The sequence below is a fragment of the Pholis gunnellus genome (genome assembly GCF_910591455.1).
Source record: "Pholis gunnellus genome assembly, chromosome: 23".
NCBI lineage: Eukaryota > Metazoa > Chordata > Actinopteri > Perciformes > Pholidae > Pholis > Pholis gunnellus.
In genome coordinates this window covers 3,292,054-3,319,273 of record NC_136550.1, presented here as the reverse complement: position 1 = coordinate 3,319,273, position 27,220 = coordinate 3,292,054, and the positions used below count along the sequence as shown (strand labels likewise).

The 27,220-nt window shown below is 45.0% G+C and overlaps 1 protein-coding gene across 5 annotated transcripts in view; it reads left to right on the top strand.

Moving 5' to 3' along the window:
* The window catches only part of dysf (dysferlin, limb girdle muscular dystrophy 2B (autosomal recessive)), a 66,225-nt gene extending 40,555 nt beyond the window's left edge, over positions 1–25,670 (top strand). For all 5 annotated transcript variants that reach the window (XM_079184516.1, XM_079184513.1, XM_079184514.1 and 2 more), the window contains 15 exons: positions 5,029–5,127; positions 10,648–10,776; positions 11,011–11,166; positions 11,359–11,450; positions 13,226–13,396; positions 13,561–13,703; positions 16,005–16,144; positions 16,254–16,342; positions 16,553–16,648; positions 16,740–16,881; positions 19,519–19,618; positions 21,627–21,799; positions 21,892–22,001; positions 22,075–22,222; positions 22,387–25,670. In XM_079184516.1, the coding sequence (XP_079040642.1) occupies positions 5,029–5,127; positions 10,648–10,776; positions 11,011–11,166; positions 11,359–11,450; positions 13,226–13,396; positions 13,561–13,703; positions 16,005–16,144; positions 16,254–16,342; positions 16,553–16,648; positions 16,740–16,881; positions 19,519–19,618; positions 21,627–21,799; positions 21,892–22,001; positions 22,075–22,222; positions 22,387–22,443 (1,845 nt within the window). In that variant the 3' untranslated portion in view covers positions 22,444–25,670. The remainder of the gene's footprint in view (positions 1–5,028; positions 5,128–10,647; positions 10,777–11,010; positions 11,167–11,358; positions 11,451–13,225; positions 13,397–13,560; positions 13,704–16,004; positions 16,145–16,253; positions 16,343–16,552; positions 16,649–16,739; positions 16,882–19,518; positions 19,619–21,626; positions 21,800–21,891; positions 22,002–22,074; positions 22,223–22,386) is intronic.
* Positions 25,671–27,220: the final 1,550 nt, after the last annotated feature.

Here is a 27,220-nt window from a genome sequence, read left to right as displayed (position 1 = left end):
CCGCGGCATCCAGGCTTGATGATGTTTTTTTTTTTTCACTCCCTCCTTTAGGTAGTTGCCCCTTCAAAAATGGTGGTTTTGCTGCGTCTATCCTTTGCTATTAATTCTCATCAAAACTATCGCAGTTCGTCGCCAAAAAACAGTCAAGTTGGGTTATAATCCCGCTCTGAGAACGTTGTCGTTGGCCTCTCGCTCCATAAATCCCTCCTGGCTGCTTCTAGAACCAGACAAACCAACTGGAATGGCTTCATGCCAGCTGACTTTGTGGCATTTTTGGGGGGTTTATGAAACACACATTTATGGCCCTTTTAATGACACTGTGACCAGAAACAAGATGTCAAAATAGCTCACTGAATTATTGTTGTTTTTCTTGCTCTGCTAATTTCAACCGCAGACTGATGTAAGCTGCCGTTCACCTCCAGAATCTGAATGCTGCACATATTTTTGCTGCCCAGAATGTCGTCCAAATGTCTCCACGCACCGCTGGATGACACGGGTGTATTGCTTTTATAAGTCCACCAGTTAGACTTAAAGCATATCGGACACTTCAGAATTAACAGCTCCTAAATGTCACCCAAAACAGACGTCTCTGCTTCGGCATTTGTTACGTCAATCCGTCTCGTTTTGCAAGTCGAAAGATTGAAATCTGGGCAGAATTTGGTTAAAAAGCTTTTTAAAAGCTGCTGTAATGAATATTTGATTACTACCTATGAATGACTACGTGATCATGTGGTCATCCTCCACCATAATACAGCCAAATCTCCAACTGACCTGTTGGCAGTCGAGTTGCACTCTGGGTAATGTAGGCACCAGGTGATGAGGATATGAACATCTCAAACTGCAACGCGACAGGACGTGCAGCCTCATATTGTGTTATCGGGACGTTAACTCTGCTAATTGACAATTCTAATGAACGTGCGCCAATTTACACACAAGTGGCATTCATTATGTTTCGTCCAATGGCTTAATGCAACCCGAGACACCTAAAGTATGTTCACCTGTCAGACGTTTTAAGCCCTGCAGGTGTTGAGAAGGCTTTTGAACCGCAAATCACCAAGTGATCACCAGGAAAAAAATCAAGAAGCCGCAAGAATCGTCACTGCTGGATTAAAGCTTTTAAAGTAAACTGCATAGTCATCCCTGGCTGAGTCAATGGTGGCTATCGTTGCTAATGCTACAGCCCAGTTGGTATTTAACTAGCCAGAAATCTGACATGCATCATTTCTTCCAAGAATTTTCAAAAAGAAAGAGCCGAGTGTAGAACGGCGAATGGAAAAAGCTTTCGGGGACTTGATCTAGACGGAGTCACTGCTGTGTAACGCCAATCAGTGATTGAAAAGAAGACATTTATTCATGTGAAAATGCCACAGATTTTTACTTGAGGTTTTTGGTGCTCTGCCTTGAAGCCACAGCGGAGGGAATTACAAACTCACACAAACAAGCTCTGCTGAAACATCTATTCCAGTCTGTTCCACTTTGTACTTCACTTGGTGTATTCACCAGGTGTTACTTCTGAATCCATCACGTAAGAATGTGTCGTAAAACAGAGGATGCGTGGATCCACAGGTGGGAGACAAATTAAAGGGAAAACCGGACCAATTGCCCCAACGATAGGACCACCAAATCTCAACAGCAACAACATCAAAGTGAGTCTGTCCTCCTCAGAACAACGGGAGGAAGTCAGGTTCTAGAGCGACATAGTCTGCACGAGGAGGAGATCAGTCAATGAACTAGTAATTTATCTCAAACCACAATGTTCCTCTCGTTTTTGTGCCTCAGCTAAACTTTAATCATAGCTTTCAATTGTCAACAACATTTCGACAGTGATTTGTAACAGGTCTGCACGTGATCTGAAAACACATGTCAAATCGTAAAACTGTACCGTGCGAGTCGTCGTAAAAAGAGGACAAACAATATATTTTGTGGTTGATTAAAACACCAAATGAGGCAATATCTTGAGGAGCAATGAGGCTTGTTGTCGCAACACTTTTCCTTAAATGACCCGTATTTAAATAAAACTCTGCACTCTGTTTAGCAGCCGTACATCACGTGAGGTCATGTGACGTTCCTCAGCTCACACCGTAAACTTTTTCATCCTGGAACTCGTCACTGATTATCACTTTTAGTTCCACTTTGTGGGCTGTTTAAGAGCAACTGCTTGATATTGAATTGTCAACAAGAAGCTCCCGGACCCTCCATCAGTTTTGGTTTCTATGAGACTTTTTCCTTTAGCAAGAGGCTCTTCCAGCTTCAAGGTTTGCCGCTTTGACCTCTGACCTCTCCCACCGCCACGGACGGGATTTCCCCTCTGAAAAGCATTTATGCAGCCGCTCAGAGCTCTTACGTAAACCCAGTCTCGCTCGGAGTTCTTGGCAGTGCCAGTCTGGGTTTTGGTTAGCCTGGCTTTCCCTGCAGGGCGTAATGATAGCCTGCAAAAACCACACCGACACCCCGAACAGACCGCCGCATGTACACTAAATACCCGTCGCAGTCTGGAGCGCTCCTTAATCTGTCTGAATTGGGAGCCGCGGACTCGAGTGAACACACCTTGACACACAATTCCTGGCGCCTCTTGTCATCAATGCTTGGCACCGGCTGCACACAGAGGGCACGTTAACACACACCAGACACTTCACGACCTCAGACACAGTGTGTGTGTGTGTGTGTGTCATGTCCTCCACGTGCTGCCCTTTTCCATGCCATGCTGCCACTTTGGAAAAATGAGGAACTCCATAGTTTTCCCCATTCAGTGTGTGAGTCTGTGTGTGTGTGTGTGTGTGTTGTGTGTCTGTGGGAAGTAGGAGAAAGGGGATTCCACACCAACCCAGTGCCATAAGAGCACTTTTGTTCTGCATACACACACACACACACACACAAACTAAAACACACACAAAGGAAAAAGTGGTGCATGCGTCATGAGTGTGTTTTAAGCCGGAGTGGTCCTGGGAGGGTTGAAGGTTGCAGGGCGGGGACTGTGTGTGTGTGTGTGTGTGTGTGTGTGTGTGTGTGTGTGTGTGTGTGTGTGTGTGTGTGTGTGTGTGTGTGTGTGTGTGTGTGTGTGTGTGTGTGTGTGTGTGTGTGTGTGTGTGTGTGTGTGTGTGAGAGACGGGGTAGGGGCTGGTAGTTTGATCTGTCCCCTCAGTATTCCCCATCTTTGTAGTCGTTGTTTCCCCGTTGCGTCAGTACACACACACACACACACACACACCCCCACACACACCCACACACACACACACACACACTCACTCACTCACTCAGAGTTTTTTATTTCTGTGAGAAAATGCTCAAAAAACGAAGGTTTAAACAGAGCGCTCGGCGTTGCCAATGTGAACAGAGTTTTAGTAAATTTGATGGATGAGGCAGCTTCATGCTTGATAAAAACACAAAACAGGGTTTCATTCAAAGATGTTATACACACACACACACACACACACACACACACACACACCCCCCTCAGAAAATAAAATCATATCATATAAATCAAAATAACTCTCATCCAAACCACAAGAAGCCATCAGTCAACATTTCAAAACATTATTCTCCACAACAGAACGACATTGTGAGCGCTCAGGATGACTCATAGCTGTAACAGTACGACTTTTAACGGCCTTCACCTTCATGCCAGCAGTCGTTTTGTAATAGAGGAGTTTCTTTCTTTCTTTCTTTCTTTTTTTTGTTTTTAAATGGTGTGCGTTTCATTTTGGAATGAAACACCTTAATGTCTAATGAGAATATATGTGTAATGAAATGTGTTTAATCCTGTTATTTTAGTGTGGGATGAAACTAACTGTCTGATCTGTCTTTTAACGCCGACACTAGATGTTACAATGGGTAAGTGTGTGAGCGAGTAAAAACTGCTTTTTATGAATAAGTTATTGTGTTTACACGTTGAAAGTGTCACGCCTCTGTTTCACTAGTGTCTGTAACTCAACGCAATCTCTCATTCAGCATCTAATGCAGCATTTCTTCTGAGAAAATGAAGCCTGTTCCTCATCAAACAGACACTTTGTGCCTCTTTGTTCCTCCAACTTAAACCCGTTCGCTTCACGTCGTCGCGTAGTTAAACGCTCACAGCAGCTGGTTCCCCGTTAACGGTCTGTGGGAGTGAAGGATTTTAGGTTAAACAAACACAGGACTTTCAGCCAGGTGACCGCTGTTCGTATCCTGTGTGAAACCAAGTGAACGCTGACTTATCTAAACATATTTATGTTCGTAACTTTCGTACTTTACTAACAGCAATTACATAACATCATTATTATACATAGCAGCCGTAGTTATTTCAACCCAGACCACAATCTCTCCCTAAATAGAGCATCATAGTTTAAAGCGTTTGTGATTGAAGCCTAATGAATGAAATGGTTCTAAAGTCAGTGCTTTCTGCCTGAGCCTGAACCTGATCGTCTGTTGAGGATTAAAGATTTAATCCCATCTGCCTCAGTTTAATAAATATTTAACGCGTGGAAAGGACAGCGTGTGTATCAGAGATGGAAAAGCAGCAGAAGGATTCTTTTCATTCACACATTAACATACATTTTGCAACTTTTGTCCGTGTTGGTTTTGTCCCCTTTGTGCCTCTGCGTCCTGATGTTTCCCGTTTCCATTGCCTCAGATCGCTCGTATACCGTGACCTTAATGCCAGGGAGCCACCAGAGGCACTTTTTTACTTGTGTTGACGTGACTTGGCTAGACTCTACATTGCCATGCGATCATTGGAAAAAATCATGAAAAGCGGGTTATTTCTGAGCCCGGCGGTGAGCTGCTCTACCCACTCACTGCGTGTGTGTGTGTGTGTTAAAGGTGAAAGGTCATCACGGGAGTTCAGATGTTGAGCAGAATCAACTATTTCAGGGCCGTTTGGTGCGAGAGGACACGAACTCTGATCTATTAAATAAAAGTTTGGATCTATGAACGGTTGAGGAAAAATACCCAATTCACGTCACAAGTCACGCCCTGAATTTTGACGTTCAAAGTGTCTCGTGTTCATTGTTAACCTGCCGACCTCTGACCTCTGAATCTGTGACCCAACAGGAAGAGGAGTTCATGGACTGGTGGAGTAAGTTCTACGCCTCGACCGGAGAGAAAAAGAAGTACGGGACGTACCTGGAGAGAGGCTTAGACACGCTGAAGGTAAGACATTAAAGCTCCAAATGTACAGAAAACTTTCAAATGTACTTTGATAATCTGGGTTTTTCAGTCAGATGACATTTAGAAACAAAGCAACTAGCTGGAAACCAGTAAAATTACTTTTTAGAGGTAAATTTGTATGTCGCACTCATCCCCACAAACTGTTTTAAACACGATAACCCAACAAAAGTACTTGGTGATGTTTTTCCTCAGTCTGAGGTAACGGGGAGGTTTCTAAATCGCTTCTGAAACAACTCCTCACGTTGAGTCATTCTGCTTTTTATTTATTATTTTCATTTACATTAATAAGTTCTTCTACCACTTTTCTAGTAGTTCGAGTATTCATTGTCCAGGGAAAGAATAAAGAGAAATTAATATTTGTGTAAAAAGAAAACACCGACAGACGATGAAGATGGTGAAGATGAAGACAACATGAAGGAAAAGAAAGAGGGTGATGGAGGAAAAACATGAAGAAGATGGAGACAGTGCAGCCCTTTGTTTTGCTCTAAACTTCACCATTTAAATCACATTTTTGCACTCCTGCCAGTTCCCCCTCCATCAGTCCCGTCCTCCCCCATCCTCCCCCGTCCTCCCCCTCTCTTCTCATGCCCCGTCCTCGCGGGCCCGGGCGCCGTGACATTTCGGCCGTTTTTTCCGTCCGACTTCAATGACTCATCCGTGTTGAATTCTCCTCGGGATCGCCGCGGTGGGACGGATTCGGGAGAAACGGGGCCTATTTTCTACGACGCTGGCGGGTCCGAGACCAGGGATCACGTCAGCCGTCTTGTCTTTGGGTCTCTCGTTTCTTTTCACCCGCCGTCCCCGGAGCCCCTCCGCCGTCGCCCACGCTCTCCACAACCCCTCATCCCGAAATCTCTCGGCCCGAGACGTCGACCTTTTTCCCTCCTCCGGCGGGACTCAAAGCTCACATCAGTCATCTTGTCTGATGCCCAAACAAATGACTAATCGTGTCGGGATTTGGCCTTTTTTTTTATTGCCTTTAAATGAGACCTCTAACCTCTCCCTTGAAAGCCATTTCACATCAGCGCAGCTTGAAGTCTGTCCTCCGTTCATTCGTCGAGCTTTCGGCTGGTTTCTGCATGTACCCTTGCATACATGTGAAAGGAATGTTTAGATGACGAAAAAAAGCTTTTACATCGAGGTTCATGGAAGGTTAAAGGCACAATGAGTAGGATTTGTTAAGCCGTCCATAGATTCTCTCTCGTTTTTGGAACAAGCTTTCGTTTCGCTGTATTATCCTTGAAAAGGATCCTCTAAGGAGCAGAGAGGCCGTGCCGTACACGCTCTTGTGTCTTTTCCTTCGTATTAAAACGTTAAAACGTGGCTCGAACTAAACGGCGCGGTAGAGAACAAACGCTTCCCCCAATAGTCGCTGACCCTTGAACGGCTCTTTCCATTTTTCAACATGGGTGTATTATTTTTTTCGCTCAGGAAGCCTATTAAATGGTTTCACCCCCGGCCGATGGAAACACATCTAAGTCGCCTTTTTGAGTTTGGTTGTTTTTTTGCGACGTTTCAAGAACATTGCTCAAACTTCACCCGACAGTCGGATGGAAACGGAGCGAAACGGACCAACGAGGCGCCGGTTCCGTCGCCGCTTTGCCTCCCTCTCACCCTCTCCTCACTCCTTCCCTCGTGCCAACGCCTCCTTTTTTCTATTTACTCCCTCCCTCCTCTTCTCTCCTGCTGGTGCTTTCTTTCCTTTGACAACCCCATTCAGTCAGATCTGCTACTGTCTCGGGGAAATGAGCCACTGTTTCCAACCTTTACAAACCACCCTTCACCTTCCTCTCACCCCTCCGCTGCCGCCTCCTTCCTCCTCGCCCTCCTCCGTTCCCTCCGCCCGGGTTTTGCTACTGTCGGCTGAGACGCGCTTTCCAGCCTCGCTTTGACCCGAGGTAAACTCGAAGCTCCTTAACAAAATCCTCACCTTTCCTCTCGGGGCCTCGGCGCCGCCGTCGCCTCCTCCCCGCGTCCATCTGCTTCCTCGCCGCTGCACATCCTCCACACTTGCATCATCGACCTCCAGGTCCTCCAGAAAAGGAGCTGTGGAAATAAGCGAGCCATTATCTCTTGAACTTGAACTTCTCAGAGTAACATAATCTGCTAAATCAACTGTCTGAGCAGGTGAATCATTCGCAGATTCAAAGTGAAAAGAGCTCATCACAACAGAAACTCTTTGTTTTAATGCTGAAGAAAAACGACACATCTTCAGAGAGCAAGAAACAGAAACCAGCTCCTGGTGGATTAGAACAGGCCTCTTCAAATAGAGTGAACTGCGCCCCATAGCCCCCTTGCATATATATGTGAATCTATGTATATGTAAATATGCAGAATTAGCTATTAACAGTGTCTGTTTGCAGTGTAACCATGAATGTACACAAGACTATGAATAGATTAGCTCGATATTGAAGAAAACTGCGAAACATGAAGATTCTCAGGCAAGTTCTAGATGTGTAAGAAGTGCCTTTTTTCAGAGTTTTTATTGGTGTTTTATTTGTGGTAGACAACTACAGATATTATCCTCTGAAAGTGTAAGACACACTTAATCTAAATATATGTGTGTCATGTCTGTGTGTTCATATTTAAGTGAGTTATCGGTCTGAGAACAAGTGTCGTTTTAAAGTACCCGATGTGCCTCCATCAGCTGTGTATTCAAACGTTATCTAAACTTAAAATCGATTAAAAGTACCATTCATGTCATCAGATGAAGACCAAGTCTCCACCTCTACCTTCAGTGAAGTCCTTGGCTCACCCCTCTCCTCTCCTCTCCTCCCCTCTCTCCCTCTCTCCTGCCTTCTCTCTCCATCCTCTGCCTCCTTTATTCCTTGACAGTTGAATAGGTTTGGCTTCTTATTTTTCGTCCGTCACAAAGACGTTGCTGTTTCTGTCCTCGTTATGACTCGGCTCACCTCTCTCTCCCCCCCTCTTCCCTTTTTTCACCTCCTCCCTCCTCTCTCTTTCTCCCCCGGTGCTGGGTTTGGTGCTGGAGGATCGTGTGTTTGTTGTACTCCAGTGTTTCCACACTTTGTCTTTCGTTTGCATCATCAAATTACAAATTGCTTTCTGTGACATGATGGCTGAAGTTCTTTAATAGTGAGGGCGAGTCAGCGATTAACTCTGTTGGATCTTGAAGGGAGAGAAAAGACCTCTAATGAGCACACAGGAAGTAATAATAAACTGTTAGTTTTGTTAGTTATGGTTCGATTATTGAGCTTGATTATTTTTCAATCCTTGCGTTTCACCTCCAACGTCGTAGAGACAAAGATGCATTCATCTAATTTAGTTCAGCTCGTGCTACGGGGTCAATTGGCAGGAGAACGTTCTCACGCTTTTGTACGGATCTAACAAATGAAATACGTTTTCATGAGAACGTGACGTCATAAAGCCACAAAAGCTTCCATAGTTCTGCTTTTCTAGACTAATAAAGAGTGATAATTAACCTAGTTTGCAGTTCCAGGTTGTTTTAATGGTGGTCCATAGAGTGCTGCAGGGTTGGCGTGTTGTTGTAGGCTAACAGGAAGTTAGCATCGCACTGGTTTCCTTGTAGAAGAAGCCAATGACAACTGTCTGATGGATTTTTGATTATTACAGAAAATAAACTGTGGAAAGCAAACGTTAACGGTACTTACAGGTTTAGTTCAGCGAGATAATCTTTACAAATTATAACTTTTTGACGTTTCGTATTTACTGATGTGTTAATATCGCAGAACAAAACGTGTTAAATGTCTCAGGTGGTCTTTGTGCTAAGCTACGTTAGCCATGAGAGATCAATCTTCTCCAGTGAATTTCCAAACATGTCAAACTCTTACTATGGTTGTGATTTAAAGGATAGCTGTGTATTTATATTTAAATAGGTTGTATGTAATCGTATATATCAACCCTACAAACCCTGGTTCTTTGTCTAAAGCCTCTCTCTTCGTCCCCCCTCTCCCTTGGTACTGGGTTTGGTGCTCGAGTAGTGAAATGAACCGCCTGTTTCCAGGCCTCTCTCTCGTTTACATCATCCCCCCTCATCACTCCCTCGTTCTCCTGATCCTCCCCCTCCATCCTCACCCTGCTTCTCCAACTCTTTCACCCCATCTCCACCCAAGTCTCGGACCAAGTGCACCCGTCATTCCTCTCATCTTCCCCCCCTCTTTCCTGAATAACCCTCTTTGTTTAATTACAAAGACATTACAGCAGATGGACAATGAAAGACCAGCATCACAACTTTCAGAAATCAAAATTGTGTTTTAATCTCGATTCAAAGTGCTTCATCGGGCCCTCAAAGAGGAATTCAATGCAAGCAAGCCTGCACACTGAAGTACACGTTTTCAATTCATTTATGCTAAAAAAGAACGATCTAAAAATAGAAATATGACGATGTTAAAAAGAGTTTATGTACACAAACATTAACAGCAGTGTCCAGATCATTGTCCACAACCCAGTCGATTTCTATGTGGTCGTTTTTGCGTCTCTTTGTGGTCATTTCTTGTAGTTTGGAGTAGTTATGTGTATGTTTTAGGACGTTTTGTGTCTACTTTGAGTAATTTAGTGTCTGGTTTTGCATCTCTGTGGTCATTTGTAGTTGTTATGTGTATGTATTTGATCGTTTTGTGTCTATTTTCAGTCATTCAGCGTCTCGTTTTGCATCTTTTGGTCATTTTGATTTGTTCTTTTGCATCCATTTTTAATACTTTTACGTCTTTGTGATTGTTTTGCATCCGTGTATCGTCATTTTAATCTATTTGTAGTTGTTTTGCATCTACTTTCTGACATTTGTAGTTTTTTATATGCTCACTTTTTGTCTATTTTAGTTGTTTTGTATCTCCTTGTGGTCATTTACGGGTTGATTTGTGTTTTTGGTCCTTTCGAGCCTCTTTGTGATGGCTCCGTGTTGTTTTTTCTCAGCAACATTTAGTAAATCAGCCCCCGCTGAACCCCGCTAGGCCCGATCAGTAATCCGTTCATGCTGACGTGAACCACTGTTTCCAGCGCGCTCTCTTAAGAGTCCTCCTTTTCAGCGACTGCCATTCTTCCGTGATGGGAACAGAATGAGGGAAAGTGTGTGTGACGGATGTAGACAAACATCACTAATGATAACTAATGGATCTCTTTGTGCTCCTGACACATAGACGTCCCTGCCCAGATGCAGTACGTACAGTGCACACGTGTGACTGTGACGTGCTGCTGAGTAGCGTTTGGCTCAAGTTTTGAATCCAATACCAGCATTACGCTGGTCCAATGCACTCAGCTATGATGCTATTTCTTTCGCTTTTTTCCTTTTTCTCATCCTCCTGCCTTTTCCCTCATCCACACTCATCCATCCTATCTCCTCTCCCCTCATTCACCTCTCTCTCTCTCTCTTTAAATTCTCGTTCTTTCCTCTTTTGCGCTCTCCTTCGACCCCTCTGTCCGTCTCCTATTTGTTATTTGAGTGTCACGTGAACAACACATGTAAAAACAAAGAAATAAGTCGTGATAAACCCCTCTCCTCCTCCTCCTCCTCCTCTTCCTCAGGTGTATGGCCAGGAGTTGGAGAAGGTCGAGGGTTTCGAAGGCCTCTCAGATTTCTGTCAGACTTTCAAGCTGCAAAGAGGAAAGACTCAGGAGGAAGGAGAAGATCCTTCAGTGGTGGGCGAGTTCAAGGTAAAGAACAAAAACATCTGCTGCATTACGTTGTATTTCCTTGAGTTCAATTACATTCTGTTGTGCGTCGACACACGCTTAGTGCTCGACGTGTGCAGGGGCGTCTTCAGAGCGCACCTGCTGTTTTGGTTCAAGTGCAAAGACGTCATGTCGTTGTCTGGATGATGCAGAGACGTAAACACGTTTTTTTAGAGCAAACGGCGATGTTTCATTTCCCCCTCTTACCGTAACCAGGGTATGTTCAAGATCTACACCCTGCCGGACGACCCCTCCGACCCCAATCCCCCCAAACAGTTCAGAAAGCTTCCTCCCAACGGCATCCAGGAGTGTTTGGTCCGAGTCTACGTCATCCAGGCTCAAGGACTGCAGCCCAAAGACGCCAACGGGAAGGTAGGAAGGGGGAAGAGAAACTGATCCCGTTCTTATTTTTATTACACCATTTAATGGACGACAGTAATGAGGATGTTGGATACAGATATTATGTATTTCATTTATAACTATTGGACGTACTCAATGGTGCTAAGATATAAAAAAACAGGGATGTGAGAACAAATGAGTTCATAGAAAGTTTTGTGTTTCCAGTGTGACCCCTACGTGAAGATCACTTTGGGGAAGAAGACCATCAACGACCATGAAAACTACATCCCTGGTACACTGGACCCTGTCTTGGGAAAGTATGTGACGTCCCTTTAAGCTCTCACTTTCTCTAACCCAGTCCAGTAAAGTCACCTTCACCCAGGTGGCAACCTACGGGTCTGAAAAGTGAAGCTAGTGAAGTGTCTTAAAGCTGCATTCTCTCTAATGTCCACCAGGGGGCGACTCCTCCGATTGTATAGAAGTCTATGAGAAAATGACTCTACTTCTCTCTTGATTTATTACCTCAGTAAACATTGTAAACATGAGTTTATGATCTCAATCTCTAGTTTCAAGTCTTCTTCAATACAGCATGATGTTCATTTAGTAGATTTTTGGGTTGTACCCTCTCCCACTTTATTTTTCTTTTTTCTACTTACACAATAATCATCTTAGGTTCAGCTCCAACTTAAGATTTTGTGTTTTCTTTCTGGTAGTAATTGTAGTTACAGTTGGAGGGTTAGACAACAGAAAATCAGGCTGCTACACTGCAGGAAAACTCTTCTATCCTCATTTATTTAACATGTTAAATGAGGGGTGGATTTGCTCTTTCCAGCCCAAACGCATTACTCAGATTAAAAACTAAGGCAATCCTTTCCATGAAGACATCACAACGTGTACAGTGAGAGCATGATTGCTCTCACTGTACACATGACTGCATGCTAGAATCCAACAGGTTGACAGATTTATCTTGTGCTCCTTTAAATATGTCACTGTCTGATCACTTTCCCCTCTTTCTCTTCCTTTTCACACCAGTAGGGGTCGCTACACACACACCAATCCCAGTGTCGGCACAGAGGGCGGAGCTAAAACTGCTCTCAGTGATCAGCTGAACAATCAGTGCAGCTCCTGATACAGTCCTACTCACATGTTTTGTACCTTTATTCAACTTAAAGTAAGCTTGTTGAAGTTTAATCATCAGAGGTCAAATTCAAAGTTCCTTCCTCTGGACATAAAGGTGACGACTCTGTTCTCTGTCACTGTGCATACTATCAGGACTGAATTGGCATTAACATATTTGAAAACGGACCTCATTACACTCTCTATCAACATCAAAATGTATTGTCATGTCACAAAATGTCCCGCAGAGTCACATTGCTGAACACGGCACTCTGGACGTCACCATCTTGTTCTTTGTCCAACTAGAAGCGAGACAAGAGAGTGCAACCGAACAATGAACGAGACACTCTTATGTGACCAAAATGTTACAATGAACTCAACATCATGAATTGAAAACAACACAGTGAAAGGGTTAAAGTTATGAGAGGAAAACACAGACAACGCCGTGGTGGCTCCCTGTCAATCACTGTGTAGCCCTGCCCCTAAAGCATCCCCTGCTTTATGGTCTGTTTGACTCTAAATGGACCATCATTTACTAAATGAACATCATGCTGTATTGAAGAAGACTTGAAACTAGAGATTGAGACCATAAACTCATGTTTACAATGTTTACTGAGGTAATAAATCAAGAGAGAAGTAGAGTCATTTTCTCATAGACGTCTATACAACCAGAGGAGTCGCCCCTTGGTGGACACTAGAGAGAATGCAGCTTTAAGGCTCTTCAGCTTTGGCTTCACGTCACAAATTAGAAATCATCACGTCACATGCCACATCCTGTCGTGGTCCGTCACAACACGTAGCAAACTGTTACATCACAAAATCTTATGTTGCAATCTGTCACATCAAAGAATATCTCGCTACAAGAAAATGTCATGTCATGTTCCGCCCCGCCGTAGACCTCATTCGTCTGTTTTTGAGTTTTACAACTTGATTTCCAGACAGTCCGATCCGGCCTCTTTTTTTTTTTCCCCTCCAGGATGTTCGAGCTCAGCTGTTCCCTCCCGCTGGAGAAGGACCTCCGGGTGATGCTGTACGACCACGACATGCTGACCAAAGACGAGAAGATCGGAGAGACGGTGATCGACCTGGAGAACCGCTTCCTGTCCAAATACGGGGCCATGTGTGGCCTGCCGCAGTCCTACTGCGTGTGAGCAGCCTCTTGTTGATGTTTTTTCCTATTTTTACTCCTCAAAATCAGTAGAATTTATCATCAAATATCACTGTAAAAGAAGTCTCTTCTCCAGCCCCTCTCTCTCTATCTAACCCACTCTCTCTCTCTCTCTCTCTCTCTCTATGTCTCTCGCCCATTAGGTCGGGGGTAAACCAGTGGCGGGACCAGCTGACACCCAGACAGCTGCTGTGCAGAGTGTGTGAGCGCCGAAACCTGAAGAAGCCCGTCTACCAGGACGACGTAGTCCACTTCAGAGGAGACCGGTACACCGCTGCAGACCTGGGTGAGAGACGAACGCTCATAAATCATCAAAAATAACGACTTTAAGGGCACCGAAAGACGGTGGTACTTACCCTCATGCACTCAAGTGTGTGTGTGTGTGTGTGTGTGTGTGTGTGTTAAGAGAGTGAAAGGCTTGGAAGCTAGCAGGGTAGTTTGATTAGGGCATCATTGGCGCCACTGAACACACACACACACACACACACACTCGCCCTTCGGTTCATTACTGATTGACTCCATCAGACCTTCCACCATTAAAAAAAGAGCCACTTTAATGGAAACACACACATTTATATCATCCACGTTCAGTAAAGTCTCAGCAAATAAATCACTCTGCACTGAGCTCCACCCGTCCTTTCTCCTGGCTGCTCCCCTTTACGTCTCCTTCTCCTTCACTCTCTCCTTCTCCTTTTCATTGATATTAGACGATATGAAGTCATGTTTATTGGGATTCACGTGGTCATTGTATTGATTTCTGTTCATAATGTGCTTTAGTGGTGCGTTCATAACGAACATATTTGCAATTAATCCATCCTACCGTCCTCCCTTTTTACCTTCCTTTCCTTCCATATATCCACTACTTGCTTGTCTCCTCTGTCCTTTTATCACTAATCTCTCTTTACTCTCTCCTCTTTCCTTCTTCCTTCCCACATTCATACTGTTTTACTATTCCCTCTTTCTTACCATTATCTCCTTTTCCTCAGTATTTCCACTACCAGTCTTCTCCTCTATTGTCTCCTTCATCCTCTCTTTTGTACCTCTGGCTCCTTTTCTTTTACCCTCCCTTCCTTCCTTCTTTCCTCTGCTTGTCCTCTACTTTGTCTCCTTCTTCCTTCTCTGACCTCTCTTTTTTCCCCCGCTTCTGTGTCTTCCCCTTCATTCTCTCTCCTTAATCCTTCATCCATCACCGATCGATCTCTTTCCTTTCCTCCTTTCCTTTCTGAACCCCGTCCTCTCCTCTTTCCTTTCTTTTCCTTCCTGCTTCCTACATTTCTCCTCCTATTATTGCTCCTCCTGTCCCCTTACACTTCCTAACTCCTTTTCTTCTCTTCTGTTTTCGCTCCATCTTTTCCCCATCGCTGTCCACGTCTTTATCTACCTCCATCCTCCCTCCATCTTCTCCTCCGCTACTGAGACTGCAGAGGATGGGGGGGAGTTAAACCACAGGACCACCTGAAGAGCGAAGCGATGAGATAAATATTCAAGATTAATTTTCACCCCTACACACACACACACACACACACAAACACACACACACACATGTTCCATGGCTGCTGCGATGAAGGTCATGGTTGTCGTTTTGGTGATTTATGGTACAACTCTTTGTGCCAACGTCAACATCGTGGTCGTCTCTAGGTTAGCGAGGAGTGCCGGCCGCGTTCTCTTTCCACAGTTGCCGCGGTGACCGTGCGTCAGCCTGCTGTCCGTCAAAAGTGGTCGCTAATTGGCCGAGAGGCCGCGCTCCTCTTCCTCTTCCGTTCCCTTCTTTCTCTTTTGGTTTCATCCTTCACTCCTCTGGTTTCTTTCCTCTCACTTCCCTTTTCTTCCTCTCCTTTATTCCGGCGTTTGCTCATCTCTCTTCTGACATCTCTCCTTCACTCGCCTTGCTCCCTTTGCCCTTTACTTTTTGGTTTCCTTCTCTTCTCTTCACTAGTCGTCGCTCTCTCACCTTTCCTTCTCTCGTCTTTTCTACATCCTTTTCACTCACCTTCCTCTCTTCTCTCCTTCTTCCTTATTCATTTATTTTCTTTTCATGTTTTCTTTATTCATCTTTCCATACTTCTGTCTCTCCTTGTCTATTTTCCTTGTCTCATCTCCTCTCCTCCTTTGTCTCCTCTCCACTCCTCTTTTATCTTACCTCTCCTCTCCTTTCCTTTCCTCCTGGTCCCCTCCTCCATTGCCTCCTCTTCTCATGGTCCTTACTCTCCCCTCTCTTCTCCCCCTCTCCCCCTCTCCTCCTCTATCTCCTCTCCTCGGTCTCTCCCTCCTCTCCTCTCAGAGTCGAGGTGACTCTGAGTTTACAGTCATAAACGTTTGACGTTAGTTTGATATTTTGGTTGGAAGCTCCGCAGATTTTCCTCATTCGTTTGTGATGCAGAGACCAACGAACAGCTTAGAGTGTATTCGCGTGAGTGTATGAATAATGAATAATTCCTCTGTGAACCGCTCTCCTCCCGGTCCACCCAGTATTCTGTGTTTCCATTCTCCGCTCAGAGAGCTTTAACAGTCTTTTAAAGAGCACTGTGGCCTCAAACCTCCGTGTGTGTGTGTGTGTGTGTGTGTGTGTGTGTGTGTGTGTGTGTAGAAGACAAAAGCGTGTCCAAACGTCACCTCGGTCCGATGAAGGAGCGACTGTCCCTCCTCATCTTGAGGAAGCTGGGATTTGTCCCTGAACATGTGGAGACCAGACCCCTCTACAGCCCCCTCCAGCCTGACATAGAGCAGGTAACACACACACACACACACACACACACACACACTCAGTGTGAACTCTCTTTGGTCGCTCCTTGTCGAATTTTCCATCTTCTGATTGGTCGTTGGCGCTGTCCGTCAGGGGCGGCTGATGATGTGGGTGGACCTGTTCCCCAAATCCCTGGGAACCCCCGGAGCCCCGTTCAACGTCACGCCGCGCAAGGCTAAGAAGTAGGAGCACACGCGTTCAGACATTCAATACATTAGAACGTCAGTCAGTCAGTCAGTCAATCAGCTTTTGTTTCAATTAATCAATTAGTGTCAATCCAGAAAATGACTTTCACTGTCTTACAATCCATCATTTCGTCAGTCACATAATAACGACCTCATTCGATCGAACTGCAGTCAATACACCGATGAACAGCTTTGCTTCTCGTTCAGGTTCTTCCTGCGCTGCATCATCTGGAACACCAGCGACGTCATCCTGGACGACGTCAGCATCAGCGGGGAGAAGATGAGCGACATCTACGTCAAAAGGTGAAACCGATTCGCCGACGTTGCTCCTCGTCTCGTTTTTCGTTTCTTCTTTTCAGAGGTTAATAATGCATCCGATCTCTCTCTCTCTCAGCTGGCTCGACGGTCACGAACACAACAAGCAGAAGACCGACGTCCACTACCGCTCGCTGGGCGGCGAGGGGAACTTCAACTACAGGTTCCTGTTCCCCTTCCACTACCTCCCTGCAGAGCAGCTGTGCATCGTCGACAGGAAGGTGAGTCAATCAATACACCGCATGCACCGTCCTGCTGCCACAAATCCTCACCAGAGCACTAAATGTGGATTAATCCGCCGCTGAAAGTAGTCCCCAACAGATTCGCTATTTCCTCCTGTTTGAGGGAATAACTGAGTTTATCTTTAAAACAAACTCTTTGTAAAGATGTATGTCTTTTGTTGTATAACAGCAGCTACATACCTGTTACTCGTGTTATTTTGTGCCATTTCTAATACGTTCACGGTATTCTTCTTGTTCTCCGTGTGTTTATTTAACCTGGTTGAACTTGATTAATCCATTAATTGCACATCCCTTCCGTTCTTGACTAATCTACAGCAATTAACACGAATAATGAAGGGACGTTTTCAGGAGAAAGAGGAGTGAATGAGATGTTTCTGTTGAATCTCTGAGACTCAACAGAAGTAACGCGGCGCTGAGAACTGGAACAACAGCCAACATGTCATTTGCTTTACTTGGCGAGCGCCGTCGAGCCTCTTCAGCCGTCCGCAGCCGACGTGTTTTACGACGGCGCTCGCTCGCTCGTAGCAGCATCTTCAATCAGTAGCTGAGAAGACGAGGGGGGAGTTTTACAAATCCCTACTGGGTGGAGAGTTTTCGACTCCAAAACAGAGCTGGAGCCAGAAATTGAGTTCATGAAGCCAGAAACCTCAGAGGTTGGTGATATAATCTCTGAGTCACAGGGGCCGATCAGCAACAACCATCCACACTTGTTGTCTGTAGTGCGGCTCATAAAACACGTTGGTACAAGTCGAAGTGAGAGCAGTGAACGTCGACTTCTCTCATGTGCAAACAATAGGCTGATGAATGTACGTATCCTATAGTTTTTCCTCTTAAAATGTATGTAATCAAACGGTGTATCATTTAGCGTGTCAATAATACGACTTAATAGAGCTTGTGTGTGAGGAGAGAGGAGGAAAGAGGGATGGAGGAAATGAGAGAGAAGACTGAACAGGACCCTGTACTTTGCAGTCTGGCAACAAAAAGGGAAGTTGATTGATGTTGTTAGATATTGCAGAGAGCACACACACACACACACACACACACACTCGTGTGCAGCGTCCCACCCCTGCTTTTGACAGCTGCGGAGTGATAACTTAATGTACTTGGACAAAGTCTGTGGATAAAGTCAGACACACACACACACACACAGGGTGTAGTGTGTTTACTCTCAGTGTTGTGTGTGTGTTGTTATGAAGTGTGAGAGCATGATGGGGATTTAGACTCTGATTTAGAGAGTGAGTGTGAAGTCATAGCGCAGGCAGCAGAGAGGAGTCATTTAAACATGCAGACACAGAGGGGGGGGGTTCAGATGTATCGCTGACGTTATGAGCATCATGTTCAGAGGAAGATCAGCAGAGACCCAGAGTCCCAAACGTCCGAATAGTGAGTTTAAATTCTCTGGTTTCTCCAAAGGATCAAGTATTTTGTGCTGTTTTCTTGATTTTTACACCTGAAGTTCCAATATTTCCAGCTGTTGGCTCAGCACATAACGTCACGTTATAATACGGACTTCACCTGGGTCTATGAAGCCCCGCCCACTCCCAGACTGCCCTACAAAAAAGAACAATGTCGCCCTGTGAGAGCAGAGCTCTTCACAGTTTATAGTATCCAGGATCAGATCCAGGAAAGACCCCCGAACTCTGACTAACAGTTGAAGTGGTTTTTCGGCGCCTGATTCGGCCTCCTGGATACGACATGTGGGAATCCATTTATCAGAATGCAAAACTGTTTCTTTAACAGAACTCACTTTTTAAAGTCGTGCCTGAAGCCTCTCTCTCTCTCTCTCCTCACGTTGCTTTAAATCGATCATCACCTGTCCTGCTTATTCGTTAAAAGTGAAGTTTCGTGAAGTTGGCGACTGCAGGAAAGCCTCCCTCACCTCCAGTGTGTGTTCAGGAACGTATTGACATTTACTGCGTGTCACAGGGGGCCGATATTTATTTCAGGTGTGAAAAGCCAATTTTAAATTTAGTTTTTTATCAACATAACAACAGCCAAAGTGTCGCACGCACGGATAGAACCGAGCGAGGGAGGGAATGGAAAAGAGAACGGGAGGAGACTCAGCGTGCAGCGGCTGCAGAGTGAAGCCCATTAGCACAAAGGTGAGACAGGATCAGATACTGTCTGGCAGTTTAGTGTGAACTTACCAGAGGCGATAATAGGTATCACACACACACACACACACACACACACACACACACACACACACACACACAGACGAGTGTGTGTGTGTGTGCAGATAGAAAGTGCACCGCTGTGGAAGTGGTGATGTGGTGAGACATGTTTGGATGGCGTGCTGCTGTGACGGGAGCCTCCCATCATGTCTCCTACAGCGTCTCTCTTCTTCTGTCTCGTCATCCGGCGTAGACAGAAACAGTAGAAGAAGAGATGAGCTGATGGTTTCAGAAGAAGCTTTAGGAAACATAATTAAACTGATTTGCGTATAAAGTCTGCTTCTCCTTCAGAACAAAAGTGTTGCTTTGACTTTACAATGAATGTAGTTTGACATATTGCAGCTTGTAGTCTCTTACTTCCCTCTGGTCTCTCTCTGTGTGTGTGTGTGTGTGTGCGTGTGTGTGCGTGTGTGTGTGTGTGTGTGTGTGTGTGTGTGTGCAGGAACATTTCTGGAGTCTGGATAAAGCCGAGACTAAACTGGCTCCTAAACTGACCATCCAGATCTGGGACAATGACAAGTTCTCCTTCGACGACTACCTCGGTAAAACACGTGGCTGTGTGTGTGTGTGTGTGTGTGTGTGTGTGTGTGTGTGTGTGTGTGTGTGTGTGTGTGTTTACACTGGTTATTGATTTGGTGACGATGGGTTTAGTGTCGCCTTCTTATTTTTTATTTTGACTCTATAAAGTTTGTCTGTTTCTTCATGTTTAGACTTTTAAACAAAATCATATTTCTATAAACTTCTTTCATCTTTGTCTTTAAATGCTGATTTCCATGATACACAGACACAAACATATAATGTATTTCTACACATTTATAAGCAGCATTTCTCATAGAAACATCTTTAAAGCACGACTTCCAGTTAAATCTTCCTCTGAAACACACGTACAATGATCGTACGTCTCTGTTGAGGAGATTCAGGTGCATCGCTCTCTTAAAGGCTTACTGCAGCAGTAACCCCGACACATACGTTCGACCCCTTCTGCTTGAACAAATACACTTAATTCATTTCGGGCACCGACGTTTAAACACTTTTTCCCCCCACTCTCTGGCCGAGCGTCGGGCGGTAAATCCGTCCGGGCCGCCACATGCGCGTCCAGACAAACTACTGCGATAACATTTATCTTTAGAATTAACGCTCTTCCATTTCCACCGTGTTGGCACATTTCAGACGCTCAAGCTGTCCAAATTCTGCCTTTCCTTCACCCCTGACGCCGCCCCCGGCCCCCCGTGCTCTGAAATAACTCCTCTTTCACCCCCCCCTCCTCCTCCCTTCCTCCCTCATCCTGCTTCGTTCCATTGTTGCTGAGCGACCGTCTGCGGTGCGAGAGGAGGAGGATGAGGAATCCAGACCTCTTCCCGTCTGTCACCATCTCGCCCCGCTGCGGCCTTCTTGGAGCTTATTCACCTCGTAACAGTCGTGCGGGTGTGTGGCCACCTCAAAGCATTTCTTCCATTCCCCGCCTGTCTCCGGCTCGTCAGCGCGGACCGCCGGTTGTTAATCTTCCGGCACGGGTTCTGCGAGGGTCGGACACGAGCCGCTTTCCCGCTGCCGCACCGTCAAGACTCTCTGGAAAAACACTTCCAGCGGACGTCTAGTCTCCCCTCGGCCATCCGTCAGGCAGCGATCCCTCCGTACTTAATGTCAACGAGGATCAGAACTCTACCGACTACCCTTCGCCACAGGATCGGCCATTACTCACCCGTAACACACTCGTTAGTCAGGGAGGAAAACTGGCATCTTAAAGTCTTTCAACCCTCCTTTAGCTTTAGACGGACTTTAACCGGCAAACTACTCGTTTCATATAGTTTCTGTTCACCGATCGCGGTTCAATTAGGAACCTCTTCGTCTAAAAGTAGCACATTTGAACGTTTTTATAGAAATCAAAAGCTTTCACATTCTCTGTTATGTACTCGGGGGAGCAGCATCCATCCAGATGTGACGCATTCCATGTTTGTTTGGAATAAATAGAATTACGCCCGAAGGCTGCTGCAACGCAACGCTTCCACTCTAATCAGTTAAACTGGCGTAAGTGTTGCGTTTGAGCCAACGGAGATCCACTCAAAGCTAAAACAGTCTATTTATGTTTATTACATGAGACGTTGGGGCCTTTTACACATAAATGGGTCATAAAGCGTATACATTTTTATATTAAATTACCGTTAAACCGGGAACGACTTAATGAATGGTTTGGTTTTTAAGAGTTTATATCTTTCGCTCCAGCTGGCGGGTTTATCCCCTACACATCCTTCTGTAGTGTGTAGACGCTGACTTACACATATCGCACAAAACACTCGGCGAAAAACACTCGGCTGGGTCCAAAAAAAAATCCTCATAACGCTGTGTGTGTGCTGCAGGTGTAGCCAGTAAAAAAGATACATTCTGCAGCACATCTGGTCTGCGAACGCTCCGCATCCGTTACAGCTGTGAGATCAACTCAGACGCCTAATCAGTTAGTCATGTCAGAATGTACGGAGAGTGACCAGGAAACACTGAACGAGACAATAAGTTGGATTCAGACCTGATTTTTGGTGTTAAATGTTTCTCCAGGTCACCTGGTGATGGACCTGAACCACATGCTGCGTCCGTCCAAGTCTCCGGAGAAGTGTGACCTGCAGCTGCTGGACCAGCCGGCGGGCCGACTGGTGTCTCTGTTCGAGCAGAAGACGGTCAAAGGGTGGTGGCCGTGCACCTGCGAGCACAACGGGGAGAAGGTCATCGCGGTGAGCAAAAAACAAACAAAAACTCGGACCGGCTAGTGTGGGCCGTGCCGCTTCCTGCCGGGACCCTAAACGGCTGTTGTCTCTTGTCTCAGGGGAAGGTGGAGATGTCTCTGGAGATCGTGACGGAGCAGGAGCACGAGGAGAGACCCGCCGGCCCCGGCAGAGACGAACCCAACGTCAACCCTCACCTGGAGGAGCCTCAGTGGGTCTCACACACACACACACACACACTCACACACACACACGGCCTCTCATCCTCCTCTCTCCTCCCCCAGGCGTCCAGAGACCTCCTTCCTGTGGTTCTCCTCCCCGTTTAAGACCCTCAAGTTCATCCTGTGGAGGCGGTTCAAGTGGTTCATCATCGTCTTCATCATTCTCTTCTTTTTCCTTCTCTTCCTCGGCGTCTTCCTCTACTCCTTCCCGGCAAGTTTGTGTGTGTGTGTGTGTGTGTGTTATATTGTCTTAGCCAACGGATCACCAGGATGTCAGAAAGTCAGCAAACCTGAAATAATTCCACACAGAATCTGCCGGAGCGAGAAGAAAGCAAATAGTAACATCCTGCGTCTGTTCTTCTGTCCGTCCTCTAGAACTACATGGCCATGAGGATGGTGGGACCTTTCGGGCCAGCGAAGGCAGCAGAGTGATGATGATGATGATGATGATGATGGAGGGACGAGGAAGGTGGAGAGAAAACAGACACGAGCTACAGAACAATGTCCAGTTTCTACACGTGAAATGAGGCGAAATTTAACTGATTTTCTTCTTCTTGCCTTTCTTTGAACGGACTCTGTCATCTTGTTAAAGCGATAACTTTAGTGATGCACTTCATCTGACTCTGTGTGTGTGTGTGTGTGTGTGTGTGTGTGTGTGATAAGTTTACACTCTTTTGTACAGATAGACCCGATTAGCAATAGCGCCCCGAGGTTCACGAACGCCTCTGACACCAGTGTGTGTGTGTGTGTGTGTGTGTGTTTCCATGTGTGCCTTCACTGTCTCTCCTCGCTGTACCGGATGCATTTTCCCAAAAGTTGCTGTCAGATCTCAGCAGGCGTCGCCGGCGTCCTCGCCGTCCTCGCCGGCGTCCTCTTTCATCCCTCTCTCCGTCTCCTCTGCGCCCCACGCAGAGAAGAGGGAGAGTTAAAAAAAACACCCGTCGCGCCCCCAAAAAACGCCGCCATGTTTGAAAGAAAAGCGGGAAACAGAATCAAAGATTGTGATGTTGTTGCCTGATCTTTTTACCGCCCGCTGTTTCCCCGCCGGCGCTGCGGCAAATTCAGGTTCAGGCGGCGGTGACTGAGCGGCTTCAAACCGTCAAAAGTTTCAGCGCTCTGAAAGTTCAGGCTTTGTGAAGAAGAACCTGAATCATACTCACGTGTGCTGCCTTCAAGTGCAATCAGAAATCCAAGCTGTAGCATTGGAAAAGCATCGTTAACCTCCATGTTATATGTTCGCTTCCTTTCTCCTCCTCTTCCTCCTTAGCCTCATTCTCTTCCCTCTTCCCTTCCCTTCCCTTGATGTTCCTTCTTCCTCTTTATTTCCTCCTTGTTTCCTCTGTTACTTACTTCTCCTCCTGTTCTCCTTTCCTTTTTCTATCCTCCTCTCCTTTCTTTCCTCTCTTCTCCTCTTTGCGTCCCCTTTTTATCTCATTATGCTCCCCCTCTTCTTCATCCTCCATCTTCCCTCTCCTCCTTCTTATTTCCTCTGCGTCTCCTTGCATCTTTCCTTACTTTCCCTCCTTCTTGCTTCTCCTTCTGCACTTCTTTCACCTCCTCCTCTTCCCACCTTCCCCTTCCTCTTTCCTCCCCTTCATCATCTTTGCATCTCACTGTGTTATGAACTCCACTCTTCTTCTCTTATTTATTGTTTTTTTTTTGTTATTCTCAAGCTCAAAGTTTGGGCGCGATCACTTGTTCGGTTAGTTTTCTTTGGTTCGCACCGAAGTGGAAAACTTGACTTTGTCCCGTTTGGTTTGGTTTCTTTTTTTTTTCTTCGTTTCACACCAACTAATTACGAGCCAACCGGGCCTCGTGAACAAAAGTCCCACGGACTCACAAGCATTTTGTTGGACAGAGTTTTGGTCGCCCTGCCAGGTCAGAGAGGGTTTAGCAGCTCTGCTAGCCTCTGCAAATATCACGGTGATTAACCTTTTGAGAACGTCGGAGTGTGAGCGCCGCTCCTCGCTTATTGCTCCACGATCCAGTTCCTTCTGCTCGGCTTTCCCAAACACGAGGGACTCGCTCGCTATCGGATGTCATTTGTCTCCTCGTGCTCATAAAGTGTAAAAACTAGTTCTTGTGTGAAGCGTTCGATACCCTCCGCTTTCATCGTACCATCGGTATTATTCGTGGTCGTACTTCAGGTATTTAGCTGTTGTTGGGTAATAGTTTAATGTTAACACCTGATTTTGTCAGGTTTTTCAGATACAAGGCAAAAAGAAAAGAATCCTCGGTCTTTGCACGCTGCACTTCAATGAAAGCCAACCGACTGAACGCACCACGTATCTGTTAAGAAGAGGACGACTTATGTCGCGATGTTTGCCTGCACAGACAATGATTATATTATTTTGTTCTAGTGCATTATCTTGTGTTAGTATAAAATAGCGTCACGTATTTAAAAGAGCTTTAAATGTCCTGCTGATGTAAATCCACGAGCCTCGACATTGAAAAAACGGTTATTTGACAATCCTGCTGTCGTCTGCTGCTTCTGGTAAAAAAATTGGTCTCGATTATTTTATTGCTCGTTCAAGGTGCCTTCATACCGCAAAGCTCGTCTTTAAACGTGAACTCTGGGCTGTGTTTTCCCGATGTTATTCCTGTCAGTAAATGCAACGTGCCTTCAGCCTTCAGCTTGGTTGCCTTCACATGCGGTGACACTAATCCGTGCCTCAGCAGAGAGACCGCTAACAACCAAAACGCTGGTTTTATTATTTTATTAGCTTTGACTTCCAGTTGCCTTTATGAAGCTTGTTGCCATGTAAGTGAAGTTGGAATTATAAAAATGACTCTTTGAATTAATAGTTTGACATTTTCTAAAATACACTTATTTACTGTATTAGATGGTTAGATCGAAGATCGATACCACTTTCATAACTATTAAGCTCCTGTTAGCTTAGCTTAGCTTAGCATAACGTCTGGAAACAGTTGACCTGACTCTGTCCAAAGGTAGAAACATAATCTGCCCACCGGCACCTTTAAAGTTGACTAATTAACCAGAGGAGACTCCAGGAAGTCACTGCACCCGGCCAAGAAATAGTCCCCACATCACATTTTTTGAGTTTTAAACATTTATCAAACAAGATTGAACATGTTAATTATTGAGCTTTAGAGTTTAATTTGATACCTCTGGACAGGAAAGGTATATTTAGGTATATTTCACATAATGTCAAACTATTTCTTCAGTGGATGAGAAAATCCCTCTGAATTAAAAAAAGAAGTCTCCAAAATTCTGTTTTATATGTGCAAGAAATGCATGTTTGATATTCTTAAAGTTGTTTTTTTTTTTAAAGCCTTACATTTAGACTTGCACTGAATTATAAAAGCAGCAAGAAAGACAGATAAAAGCTCAATATTTCTGTTAATACTGTCGCTAAAACAGAATGCTTTACCGGATGCACGCTGCAGAGCATTAACACGGAGGGACTGGAAACAAAAAATGTGTTTTTAAATCCAGTTTTTGCACCATGAAGAACTCTGTTGTTGTAATTGTAAAAGGTGGTAAAACATAACTGACAGTATTGATGTTTTAATGTATTCTGGAAGAAACAGACTGAATGTATTCCAAAACAAAAACATGTATTTCAACTCATATCTACAAAAAGCAATACTGTGTGCACTGCATTATGTCAATATTATCAATAAACCTGCAATCCTGATCAGTGAAGAGTGTTTCTTTATGTCACATCAAAGGTAATCACATGCATGATATTTTTTATGAACTGTCTTTTCCATTGTATACGTTTCTGCAAACCAGGGGACACGTTGAACGTCGACCTCACATATTATGCAAAAACAAGCGTAAAGTCTGTTTACTTTTGGTTTGACACATGACACGAACAGCGGCCGTTACGTCAGAGCTGTGTGGTTATCGGAAAGTAATGCACACTCCCCAGCCAATCAGAGGCTTGCACTCACAATAAGAACCCTCAGAACTGGACGGGTAAATTATCTTTACGGTTAAATTAAACCATTGGTGTTATGATCATTCATTTTGGTTTTTTGGCCAAGATACACCGTTGATGCAGCCTGTGTGTGTTCAAGGTATATACTGTAGTATCTACTGTACAGTTAAAGAGAAAGAGGATTAAAATGTAAGTGTGTGTTTCGCTCCGTGACCTCGGTGCGAACCTGCAGCGTCGACAGAAGTTTGACTGAAAACCCGCTCTGACCGATTCCTCTCTTGAGCTCCCGCAACCTTAAATTATTGCTTTGCTTTCCCACCTCTCCCTCGTCTCCTCCCTCCATCTGCTGCTTCCCTCCTGATCCCACCGTCCCGTAACCTCCCTCTCTCTCTCGCTCCCTCTTTCTCAGGGGTGTTGTTATGGTCAACGTGAACTGCAGGTGAACCTCTGACCACAGTGTGTTGGGTTTGAGCTGTGTGGGTGGGCCGTGGCGGTGGTCTGTCTTCGCTCCTCCATCTCTCGCTCTCTCGCATTTTTCTTTGACCTTCGTCGTCTTCCTCCTCCTCACCCTGCCCTGACCTCCCTCTCTCCTCCAGTATGCTTATCACTTCCTCTGTCACACTCATTTTTGACTCTTTGGCTGTGTTCACACTGCAGCTGAAACTGTCCCAAATGTATCGGACGCTTTCTGATCCACAAAGCTGCGTTGAAAATCTAAATAAAACATGAAAGTTACTTTGAGAACATGTGAACAGTTTTTTTTTCGTCTTTTTTTTTTACAAAGTCTGGTGTCATGGAGGAAAACATACACCACTGTTTGTTTTAACAATAATAACAATTCATAATTCAGTGCAAGATAAACAGTGAGAGTGGTGGTGCTGTTTTATTTAGATTGTATGATGAGTTCAAGAGACAAGGCATGATTTGTTGAAAAAAGTGAAACATTAATAATCAATTTGTGTTATATGTCGTATACATATATTAATATCGTTTTTGCATTTGGTCGGAACAAGTGTCAACGTTAAGATAGTTTGTCACGTTAAGTTGTTACTTTAACTCATTATGTTAATTTTTTATGTTAATTTGTTACAATGTTGCGTTACGTTGTTGCGTCACAATCGTGTCATTTGCAGTCAAGAAACAGGTGAGTTGAGATCAAAATGAAGGCCGAGTGAAGATGATGGCAAAGCTTTGTTATAATGCAACTCTTACTCGGAATCTAGCTCCTCTTGTTATTTGTTTGAAATGTTTTGGGGACTGTTTCTTCTGCTTTGTGTTGCGATTGTTTTATAGCATTTGAATGA